Consider the following 12,461-nt stretch of genomic DNA (forward strand, 5'->3'; position numbering starts at 1 on the left):
CATAACGGCTATAATGACCGTTGAAACATGTCAGAGCAGACTCAAAAGGTGGGTCCGGACAGTCCGCCCTTCAAGGCCGGACCGTCCGCGACCTGGCAATTTCAAACACCCGAGCCTCGGATCAAACGGAGTTAACACACGCGGACCGTCCGGCTATAAATCCCGGACTGTCCGCGACCTGAGTCAGTACTGTCCGGACTGGTCCCCCGGACCGTCCGTAGTACAAATCAATAAAAACACACAGTCCCTGTCCAAAAACGAGTTAGACACATGCGGACCGTCCGCGCCTCACAGGCGGACCGTCCGCCTATAATTTAGGGACTGACCCGAAGCCACCTTCCTCTGGTCAGGACTGCGGACGGTCCGGCCCTAAGGCCCGGACGGTCCGCAGTGCAATAGAACACAGAGTCAACACAAATGGTCAAACCCCGGACCTTCTGGAGGATCGCGGACGGTCCGCCCCCAAGGGCCGGACAGTCCGCGCGACCAAGACTTCTCAAATTTCAAACATGCTTTTGAATGAACTTTTAACTCACGAAATGAGAAGCACTGTTAGCCCTTATGCAAATGCAACTACTTGATGCTCTATGAGGCACTAAGTTTTACACAGATCTAAGTCATTGACCCCTCTTAATAGTACGGCTATCTAGCCTACTAATCCGGTCAGGTATCTTCTCTAAACACCTCAAGACCGGCAAAAGTAAAACCTATATTATACCTTTGCCTTCATCTGATCCACAACCAATGCGTATGACTCTTCAACATTTCCTGTTCTATGTGGTCCAACCCTGCATTCTTATTTCTCCAAGAATCGTTAGTCCACAAGTAGTTGTCATTAATTACCAAAACATTACCAAAGGGGCCTAGATGATTCACACGCGTCACGCGCGAATTGCGCGGCCAACCGTTGGCGCAGTCGACCGTTGGCTCACCGGACAGTCCGGTGATTTTTAGCCGTACGCCGCCGATGAATTCCCGAGAGTAGCCTTTTCACCCGAGCTAGCCTGGCGCACCACCGGACACTGTCCGGTACACCTAGACTGAACAGCAGTTGACTGTACACAGCCAACTCTTTTTCCTTTTGTCTTTTCTCTGATTCTAGCACTTAGATAAATATGTTAGTACACAAAAACTAGAATCAGAGAATTATACCTTTGTGTTGATTTGCACTTCTTTCACCATTTGGCATAATTTCACACTTAAACCATTTGTGTTGGCACTTGATCACCAAAATACTTAGAAATGGCCCAAGGGCACATTTCCCTTTCAGACGTTGCCGAACTTTTCATGGCAGCAGGATCCGATGCTGCATTCAGCGAACTGGGGCGGCTACCAGATCGATCAATGGATGATAGCAGTCGCGTTGGTATGTGGACGGCAGGAAATGGTGATGATGCACCGTCCGGCTGATATCCTCCAAAAATAGGGATGTCTTCCAAATTTTAAAGATTAGCTCTGAATGATAAATACATGCATGATGTGATGATTATAGTGTATTAGAATTGTGTTATATATTCCTAGAATTGAACGTTGGGTTTCAGGCGTTGTTTCTGGCTTTTGGACGTTCACAACTGACAGAAAACCTGAATTATAATACATCCATGTATTTTGGATGCACATATGTTAAATACGAGGAACCTGAACTATAATCATGTCTTTTGGATGCACATAATATGAGGGATCATGCCTCGTGTATCAGTTGCAAATAATAAATTGTTAAAAGATTATTTCTAGTAACGATTATACTAGTATCATGACAGGTTTTTGATTGGAGTAGTTCTGCTCTGCTCCTACAAGGCCCCTTTTAAGAAAAGCTAGTGAATTTAAGCTTGCATTTCAGAGATCAGTTTTAGACTGTTCATGTCTGCTTATCTGACATCAACGACGGAGTGGAAACTATCCTAGCTAGCTAGTATGTCTTTCGGCGATGCTAGTTTGGATCATGTCTTTGTTCATCTGGTGAAAGTGGTTGCAGACTGTGCTGCTAGCATTTTTTCCATTTATCCTATAATCTATAGAATCTTACATGTGGTTCTTGCATTTAATAGACTAGTCATGTTTAGTAACCATCATATGACATGAATTGGAGAAGACAAGCTACCATCGTCGGACTCGATACCCTCTCATTTAGGAATTTAAATATATTACTAAATATTCTTATATACTTTTCACTATTGTGCTTGTTCAATTCTATATGACATGGTTTTTTTAGTTAGCAATGAATGTGGAATTAAGGGATCATCTTAGAAAGCGGAGAGATGAGGATGATGATGATATGATGCTATTTCTCTTCCCTATGCTACACACCTTTGATTTGTTGCAGATATTTGTAACATGTACCACTTTGATTTGTTGCTCTATGCGTTTGCCCATGGCTTCATAACGGAGCTTGCAAATTCGTTCCTTGTAACTTTCTTTGGCTCACATTTTTTTAGTTTGATCAGGACCATACCAATGAAAAAAATCACTTCCATTAAAATATGCATTTTGTTCTTTAACTATGCAAAGTTACTCCATTTATGCCTTGTCTCCGTGGCATAACTTGCTCTTATATTTGGTGTTTATGACAGAGAGCTGCATCCGAAGAAACCAATGAACATTAGGTATTATGAACAAGGGTTGTACTGTAATAATGTGGTTCTTGTAAACTAATTTTGCCTTTGAATTTTGTAATTAAATCATCCACAGATGTGCGACTTGCTTTTGTTTATATGGATCTATGAATTATCTGCAGCTACTCATTTGAACAGTTGCTTCATAATTGGCATTGGCATTGGCTGCTCAATTGTGTGCCCCTCGAACCTCCTCTACGCCATCTAGAGATATTTTGTGAATCGTACCGCCGTTCTAGTATTGCTTTTAGCATTTTCAGCCATGGCTTAACCGAACAGGATTTTGGCATAGGGATTATTCCCTGACAGAGATTGTACCCCAACGGGATTAAGTGACAGCATGGGGATCACTCATTCCCTGGGTGGAAAATTTCATCTTAGGGATTATATCCCAGGGAACCGAACATAGCCTTAAGGGATTGTTCGTTTTTATCTCAATCCATGTGGATTGGAAGGAATTGGGTGGGCTTAAATCTATATCAAGTCAAAATCTCTAATATTTTTTTCAATCCCAGTCAATCCATATAGCGTAGAAATAACCGAACAAGACCTAAGTCTGCATTAAAATTGCACACCCCTGAATTGCATAAATTCAAAGATATTTTGTTGTCAACATGAATGACTTTGACATTTACCCATGTTGCTAGTAACTCATTTGAATGAGCTCTTGGTGAATATTGTCGGTGGGAGTCATGTGGGCTTATCTGTGTTTTAGTGTTTTGTGTAACAACTGAAATCATTGGTTAGGTAGGGTGCAGTCTGTTTGGGTCTGTGAGTGTTATTCAGTTTGACATTTGCATAAAACATAGTAACTGAGCACCCAATTCATGTGGTCTACTCTTAGTAGATAGTCTGTTTGATGGTTTTAGGAAAAGGTTTAAGACAGTATACGACACACAACTGGCGAAGACATATACGTGTATAAAGTATTATGAATTTTAAATATATATTATAAAAGGATGATAGTTAATGTATGGTGAATTGGTAGAAGTTAACTTGGATGTGTTTGGTTGAGGAGTGAATGAGAATGAAGTGGCTCCGTTCTTATTATTTGGATGTTTGGTTTTCAAAAAAAATAAGAGCGAAACGGTTACTGGAGTCTCTATATAGAAATTTACTATAAATAATTAGAATGCTTCCGCTCCACAAAAACGACCAGATGCGAGCGCTCTCCTCTCCTCTATACTCATATGACTCTCCAACCAAACAAAAAACAGAGTGACTCCACTCTATTCTACTCTTCAACCAAACAAAAAATAAAACGACTCTGTTTTGTTAGCCAAACGCAGAATAGAACGACTTTATTCTCAAAAACTAGAATGGGGCTGCTCTATTTTTAGTTGACTCTCCAATCAAACGTACTCTTATAGAAGGAGAAATATTATGGGGAGGTAATAAAATAGAGTATAAAATATATATTGAGCGAGTTAAATGGGAGAATGGTTGGAGATGGAAGAATAGCGACCCACCAAGCGCGGCCAAGAGGTTGAAATTTAATTTTACCCAACTCGCTTTTTGAAAGATATAACCATATTAATAATGCACTTGAAAAATGAAAAATAAGACATCAATCAAGATAAACATCTCATCTCAAATAAAAAAGCAGGAAACTGACATAAAATAGATGGAAAAACTGGAGCACGAACTAACTATAATCCTTGAGGTCAACAACAAATATACTCCAGCTAATAATCTTATTCCCTTCAATGACGAATTAGGCATATCGACAAGATTATTGGTTTCTTTGTGACAAGAATCAAAACAATGGGAGAAACAAAATGACTTTCTCCTCCAATAGAAGGTCACCGCACCACCTATCCAATATATTCCGAAACTAACTAAACTGTTCAGCTTGCTTTTTATCCCCCCAACGTTAGCCTACGCCACGGACCCAAAAAAAAAGGAGACTAGATCCCTACCGGAGCTAATCCAAGTAGAAGAGTGTCACGATCTTCCGAAGGTTCATGGCCTCCTGGCATGTTTCCATCAGCAGTTTGCTGTCGTGGAACGCGAAGCAGATTACCTGTTGGACCTTAGAGATGATGTCCATATTGCATAACCTGGTGATTGCAACAGTAGCCATTAAGCATAAAGGTGATATTATAGTCACAATACATATATATGTACAGATAAAAAGAAATGTGACTCTCTTTCAGTCCAAGTCCTTCTGAGCAGCTAAAGGGGTAGTGGAAAACCGAAAACGTACAAGATACAAATAAGCAAAAAGACATGCTGGTCTTCCAAAATATAACTGATTAAACCCCGCGTAACATATGGCGTGATTGGTTACCGGCGCGCCCTGGGCGCCTGGCTCGCGCGTGCCTCGCTTCCCCGCGCATGCAGGTGAACGAGCGCTTTTTAGACCTGGCCTGCACCCACGCATACCGGCTCGGACGGTGCCGTGCAGGTAAACAATCAAACACGCAGCTACGATCAACGCATCCCACGGGCCTGGACACAGCCGGCCAGGAAACCAATCACGCCGATAGTGTTTCAGTCCGTGCAGTGTAATGAAGTTCTGGATTGTACCCAAACCATCAATCATCTATTTGAATTAAACAAAGTGCAATCTGTTTTGTCCAAAAACAAAGGATGCATTGCACCTACACTTGTGCGAGCTCTGAAAAGAGATGTAACTAAATGATAAACTGCATGGACCGAATCAGTATGTAGCCACACCACTGGTGATTAAAAAAATTATAGGAAACCTATGAGCAGTTTGAAAAGGTAGCTCACTGACCTGCTAGCCTCAATTAGTGGCAAATGATCATACTGTGGTTTCTCGAGTAAGTTTTGTACCTATAAAAAATACAAAATGCTATTGAAGCACTTCAAATTATAGTATGGAAAAAATGCATCGACAGGACACCATTAAATTCACAAGGCATGTTATTGGAATTAACACACATGACAGTGAATGCTCAATGATATAGCTTTTGTTTTCTTACACACAGGGGAGCTCGTATCTTTATATTAGCTATCAAGACAGAATCCCAGGTAGAATAATGCTGATGGTTTCTTATTTATGAACGATTCCAATGTCATGGTGAAACATTCCTAACCATGTGATCACACTGATTTTTAAGCATACTTATGATCAAGGTTGTTAAGGTCCTAAGGATAGTAGCAACAAAACACATGAAAGATCCAAACAAACTATAAAACTTTCTTATGAAACAACTGACATACGACAGAACTGATGGTCAGTGGCAACAGCAGAATTAATTAAGAGATCTGAAGTGAAAATAAATAGAATGCTCTATTGGTGAAGAACGAATCAAGTCAACTATTTATCATCGTACTATTCTATAGTTTATACAGAAAAGCATAATTTATTCTCTTTCAATAGTAACAACGAAGCACAATGTTCTCCTCAAGTATCAGTGTTGGTATGTGTATGGTCATGGAGAGATCACAGTTAAAAGGAATGGTTCTAAGACATAACTCAGCAGTAATAATATTACAATTCAGTGTAAACCAGGTAATACCAAACATCAGTTCATTGATATAAAAACACAACTAAGGAAGCTTATGCAGCAGCAGTTGTCATACAATCAGCTTATCAGCATCACGAGCATGCTGTTGTATTTTCCCCTTTTTTGTGCAGCTCTAAGAAACCTTTCCATAACTTTGTGTCAATATGCTGAAAATATTGTAATAACCGATGAGCTGTCTATCAACAAAGTCTGTCTCAAGCAAGTAGGGGTAGGCTAGAGTTGAAACCCAATAAAAGCCACAAATCAAGGTTCAAGTGTGTGGATAGCTTTTTTCCATTCACAGCTATTCAAGGCTAATTCTTTGGGTATACTCCATCCTTTCAGGTATCCCTTTCCTACTTCTCATATCAACTTCCTCTCTTCATATTACTATCGTGCCTTAGGACCCACTATGTACGGGTGCTTTTAGAGGTCTTTGTTAGACATGTCCAAATGATCAGTGTTAGACAATCTTTTCTTCAATTATGCTATCCCTAACCTATCACATATATCATCCTTCCAGACTCGATCCCTTCTTGTATGGCTACAAATCCAACATAGCATACACATTTCTATAACACTTATCTGTTGAACATAATGTGTTTTTGTAGGCCAACCACTATTCTTAAGGCGTCACCTAGGCGACGCCTAGGCGTCGCCTAGGCGTCCGGGCGGTGGTCTAACGCCTAGGCGCCGCCTAGGCGTCCAGGCGGTGCTCCAACGCCTTGGACCGCCTTACCGCTTTAAAAACCATGGCCAACATTATGCACCATACAACATAGTAGGTTTAGTTTTTGTCCTATAAAACTTGTCTTTTAGCTTCTATGGTACCCTCCTGTCATATAGAACGTCAGATGTTTGGCGCCAATTTCTCCACCCTGCTTTGATTCTATACCTAACGTAGCATTGCCCTAAATATCAAAAGGTACCTTTTCCAAACTAAAACCTCCTTATATGTATTAGTGCCAAAGTTACATCTCATGCATTCGGTTTTAGTTCTAGAGTCTAAAAACTCAAGTCTCCTGTCATAACTCCATTTTCCTATTTACTTCTACCCAAATTTCATTACCTAGCACTATATCGTCTATAAAAAAATACGCCAAAAGAAATCCCCTTGTACTTGTACGTCCCTTGTAATCTCATCCATCATCAAGGCAAAAAGATAAGGGCTCAAAGCTGAGCCTTGATGTAGTTCTATTCATAGTTCTATCCATCACCACAGCTGCCAACTACTCCCTCCGCTCTCCTTCCACGCCAGCAACTTCTCCCTCCCCGCAATTCTCCTTCCCTGCAGCTCTCCCGCTCTCCCTCCTTCCCTGCAGCTCTCCCGCTCTCCCTCCTCGTAGCTTCTCTCTCACCACAGCCACCATGCGCCACGACCCGCGCGCCGTCGCCGTCGCCGCCTCTTCCCCGCGCCTTACTCTCGCAGGCAAGGCAACATGACGCCTTGCTTCACCCGGTCGCCTTACCACTTAAGCGTCGCTTTTGTGACCCTTAAGCGACACCTTAATAAATAATAACTATGATCTTATTCTAATCGAAAGTCATATGTGTCCCTATCACGTATTCGAACACTAGTCACAATATTGTTGTGCATGTTCTTAATGAGTCCAGCATACTTCATTGAAACATTATGTTTGTCCAAAGCACACCACATAACATTTCTTGGTATTTTGTCATAGGTCTTCTTCAAGTCAATGATTGGTATTTTTTCATAGGCCTTCTCTAAGTTGATGAAAATCATATGTAGGTCATTCTGCTCCCTATACTGCTCCATCACTTGTCTTAGAAAATGACTTTCATGGTTTGCCTTCCAAGCATTATCAATCGATACAAAATCACTAAATGCCTATACACAATATATAGAACAAAACGTAAACTGGCATGCATAAGGCTGTATAAGTAACAGGTCGGGAGAAAAGTTTGACTACAAAATGACCAGTTTATAATAGAAATATCAAAAAGTCTCACTTCAGAACAGAAATATCATGGATTCTTACTTTAGACAACAGTTCTTGGCTTTCAGGAGGCTGCTTCTTTAGACTTTGAGGTAAAATTACAGTAAGCAACTCTGGCTTTTCAGCTCTTAAAGCGCCCCTAATAACAGCTGCATTTGTTCCAGAAGCCCCAGATGTGAATATATGATTTTTCTGCAAATTATACACAAACATTATTAACAAGCTAGAGGGATCAAAGATAATATGAACCACACTGGCATATAAATCAGGGAGATCATATGAACGACAATGGCACATAGGAACCTACTGTTATGACCATAGCATAGCTCAGGATCTCAATAAGCTGTTGGTGCATAAATCCCATGTTGCGGGTTCCAAAGAAACCTATTGCACGAGGTCCTTGCTGCTGAATAGCCAGCAGCTCCTTCATGACCACAAAATAAATGAGTCCACTTCATAGGATAAATCAATTCATAAAGCTCATACATGCTAAGTAGCATTCATTATTGGATTTCTGATTGTATCACACCAACTTTGAAAGGTTTAAGAACCATTAAACTTAAATTTTAATAAAAAAACAGTTCAGTATAAAATGATCAGAAAAAAGTACCTGTAGGTAATCTACATCTGGGATCTGCTTGTATTCTGGTTCAGCAACCGCTGCAGTGCCCTTTACAAGAGTCTCTACCTGAGTAGGAATCTTTACACCATCATCATCTGGCCCAAACATAACAGCACCATCCCTTCCTTGATTGCTCACATCACCTTCATGCCCATCTCTTCGCATGTATCTGCAGAGCAACTATACAAGCACAATAAAAACAGCCCTGGCAGTAAATCATTAGTGAAAACCAAATATACTGCAGTATACGTGGAAATAAAAAGGTCATTTAAAAAAATAGGTTGAACCCATAACGATTAGTCAATATTAATTCAGTATATAGAGTAACACCATAGCACAAGAGAGGTTGCAACCATTTAAGATAACCTAAATTCACCAGGTGGATTTATATGTGTGCTGTCAATTTTAAACCCAACTTTCCAGAGACATTACAGAAAATATTGAATAAAAACAGCAACAGAGGTGATAACAATCCCGAGCGTTGGATTCTGAATAAATGAGATCAAGCTGAATTCATCGGAGGATCATATAGGAACTCTACTTTATCCAATGAGCTACTTTGTTCACCTTTTGAGGCATGCTAGAGAAAAGATATAGCACAAACACTTTTTGGCAAGTAATGAGAGTAGCCCACAGAATATATGTGAAAAATGGTTAACTTTCTCAATGGTGTTTTTTATCATTTCCAGCCATAAAGTTCCACATCAACTGATGTTGGTATTAATCCGAAGCTGCTGTATTTTGTAGCGGGCATAGCTCACATGCGGGGGAGGTTTGAACGCTACTGTCTAAACTTTAGGCGCAGGATCTAAGTAGAAGATACCAGCAACCCAAGTAGGATTAGCTGTTACCGTGGACCGTAAAAAGATCAAATTCTGACTGTTTTTTTTCTTTTGAGATAAGAATTTTGGGTGAACATTGGAACTACGGTGATAACAGGCCGATGCGTGCAATTTTGAAGTGACAACAAATCTTAGTTATTACACATTGCAGAGATTAGGCAAGTGTATAGGCATGACATGAAGAAACAATAATTAAATCCTTTGGCACACAAGGAATTATAATAACAACCAATACCGATAGGTACTCAAATTGAGACCATGTAGTGTGTCATCTATTAATTTATCTTTGAAGGTGCAATAAGCATAACAAAATTGCCATCACAGCAGCAATGCAATCGAGAAACAGTTTAGCAGCAAAGTCAGAAAAAGAAAGAGAAAAGGTTCTAGCCACGATATCATGCAGACCAAACAACAAATCAAGTTTATCTATAAGAAGCAAGTACCTGGTTCAGAACTCCCGGCGTCTGCTTCCTGGCCCCAAGAGCGCATCCCAGCACGGCGGCGCCGCGACTCCGCGCGGCCGAGGAACAGGGCATAAAGCCGCCAAGTCTGAGGTGAGTTGGCATCGGCGTCCTCAACGAGGGGAGACCGGCAACGGGCACCGCGGCGCAAGAACCCGCCATCGTCATCCACTTCCAGGCGTCGATTCCGATCCACGAAGAGGAGGGAGGGAGAGAAGCGCTTGAACTGATGTGTGTGGCGGCGTACCCGGGACAGAACAAGGATGGCTGCGCAGCGCGGCGCGGCGCGGCGCAGGTCAGGTGGGAAGGGAGGAGGGCATTGTTGTGGGTGGGCTGGGGATGAGACGAAGAGAGGAGAGGAGACGTCACGGCACCAGTTGGGCTGAGGCCGAAACTGTCTGTCTGGTTTAGGGATGGCAATGGGTACCCGAAACCCGAAACCCGATGGGTAAAAACCTTATTAGGGCACGGGTATGGCGGATTTTGATACCCATAGGTATTTTATTGGGTCATTTGTTATGCCCATCGGGTATGGTGGACGTGGGTATGTTTTCTGTTGCCCCATACCCGCTATCCGATGGGGAACCCGCTAATATATGACATGTGGGTCCGGATTTATGTCTCATATAAAATGAATTTGCTCCCGATGGGTAAAAACTCTATTAGGGCACGAGTAGAATCAATGCTATGTTTTGTGTGATTTGAAGGCATGATATTACCAGTTAATGTTGAATATTGTTGAACCTGTGATAAAATTATGTTGGGTTTGATACATTTATTATGCTGGTACTTATTTTTTGCGATTCAAATGATCATGTCTATCATAATGCTAATGGGTATGGGTACCCGATGGGTACTCGCTACCCATGGTGGGTATGGGTATGGCGTAATTTTGTACCCATGATGGGTAATGGGTATGGATATGGATCAATTTTTTCCTAGTGGGTATGGGTATACCTTCATGTGCCCACTGGGTACCTTACCCACTGCCATCTCTAGTCTGGTTTGGTTGTTTCCTCCGGCGGTCTCGCTGGCTGGCTGGCTGGCGGTGTGCAGGTGCGCGTGTGGGGAGGAGCTGGACTGGAAGCCATTGGATAACACGTGGCGCACCATCTTGGTTTGCCCACTCGTCGTATTGCTCGTGCTGTTTCCGGGTCTTTCCAATTGGTTTTAGACTAAAGACCCTCGTTTATTTGATTGGAATTGATTTGAATTGAAATTTAATTTTTGGGCTGATCTATTTAGCAAACTATAGAATTAAAAACTAACTTTTAATCCATTTCTTGAGCCAAATCAGAAGCCTGCAAAACTTTCCTACCCTAAAAGAAGGATACAGATTCCTCCCCGAGCGTCGAGCGCCGCCTGCTCCTCGGACTCATCTCCTCGAGTGTCGTGTTGCACGCCCGCGCCTCCTCCTCGTCGGACTCAGCTCCTCCCCTGGCACCGCGCCACACGCCTAAGGTACTTATTCCTCTGTTCTCCGAGGTTCCTTTGGTCTCGTTCTGTTCAAGGTTTACGAGGGCTGCCTGCTTGCTTTCTTTCTGCTCCGTGATGTCTAGTAGGTCATGTCTAGTAGGTCCCCACAGCTGAAAGCACTCTGCGTCATGAGGGGTGTACAAATGAGGGTGTTCGGTAGCCCCTTAAGATCTGTGCTTTGCAAACACGTTTAGTTTGCTCTATATAGTTCCTCTCATATAAACAATACATGCTTATTTGTAGCCATGAGCGTCAGGCACCACTTGTTTATCTGGGCATTGTAGCCATCTGCAAGATAGGAAGAGCAGGAGCATGTCATGCAGCAGTAGCCATTGCAGGTTTTTTAGTGCGTTTGATTGTGTCGTGTGCCTCTGTGGAGCCATTTCAGAAGAAAGCAAGGGGATCCAAATGCAAGTTTGAGTTCATTAATTCCTGATATTTCCAAAGTGATAATCATGTTTCATACTACCTTTGTTTTTTGTGTCCTTATTAGTGAGTAGTTACTAGCTGAATTTTTTATTCTTTGGACCTGTGTAAGTTTCAGTTCAGTCGTGTGCACTTGTTTTAGATGTGTGGTAAAAAGGATTTATCTTTTAGAATATATGTGTGCACTTGTTCCAGGAAAAATAGTAAGAAGTAAACTATTGAGTCCTTGAACCGAGAAGCCAATCAGAAAATTATATATTGCACCATAAGGCACTGATAATTCAGATGTGGGTTAGCTTGTTGTTTAGTTCAGTTTAGGTGATGTTTAGTTTCAATACTCCTTTTGTATTACTTGGCTGCTTGTTATTGCTTTTGCTGTATTGGCATGTGAAAGTGAACTATGTCGAGTGTTGTCAAGTGAACTGCTGCTATGCAAAATTTGTGGAACTGAACTGATGTCAAGTGAACTATGTCAAGTGATGTCAAGTGAACTGATGTTGCCTGTTTTGCTTTGCTTTAAAATCATGTGGCTCTCACTAGTAGCTTTCTATGTTTCATGGTTTCTATGTTTCTTTGTATTTACTTATT

At 41.6% G+C, this 12,461-nt stretch overlaps 1 protein-coding gene across 2 annotated transcripts; it reads right to left on the reverse strand.

Annotated features, from left to right (window-relative positions):
• Positions 1 to 4,202: 4,202 nt before the first annotated feature.
• LOC100274051 (uncharacterized) lies at positions 4,203 to 10,395 on the reverse strand. Of its 2 annotated transcripts, none has more exons than XM_008656396.2 (6): positions 9,954 to 10,395; positions 8,657 to 8,848; positions 8,354 to 8,470; positions 8,089 to 8,238; positions 5,353 to 5,411; positions 4,203 to 4,672 (listed from the first exon to the last, which is right to left on the reverse strand). In XM_008656396.2, the coding sequence occupies exons 1-6, from the start codon at positions 10,137 to 10,139 to the stop codon at positions 4,537 to 4,539; spliced, it is 840 nt and encodes a 279-aa protein (XP_008654618.1). In that variant the 5' UTR covers positions 10,140 to 10,395; the 3' UTR covers positions 4,203 to 4,536. The 2 variants fall into 2 exon arrangements, with proteins under 2 accessions (XP_008654618.1, NP_001141903.1); NM_001148431.1 differs by having other exon boundaries at positions 4,294 to 4,672; positions 8,657 to 8,873; positions 9,954 to 10,298.
• Positions 10,396 to 12,461: the final 2,066 nt, after the last annotated feature.

This window comes from Zea mays, chromosome 8, assembly GCF_902167145.1.
Source record: "Zea mays cultivar B73 chromosome 8, Zm-B73-REFERENCE-NAM-5.0, whole genome shotgun sequence".
In the NCBI taxonomy this organism is placed as follows: Eukaryota; Viridiplantae; Streptophyta; class Magnoliopsida; order Poales; family Poaceae; genus Zea; species Zea mays.

Bases quoted from the DNA above. Each gene is read 5' to 3' on its own strand.
- LOC100274051 (XM_008656396.2), bottom strand. From the start codon at position 10,139: ATGACGATGGCGGGTTCTTGCGCCGCGGTGCCCGTTGCCGGTCTCCCC. The intron at 8,849-9,953 runs GTACTTGCTTCT...GTGCTTGTATAG, and splicing joins CGCCGGGAGTTCTGAACCAG to TTGCTCTGCAGATACATGCG. The intron at 5,412-8,088 runs GTAAGAATCCAT...TATTTTTTATAG, and splicing joins GCCAAGAACTGTTGTCTAAA to GTACAAAACTTACTCGAGAA.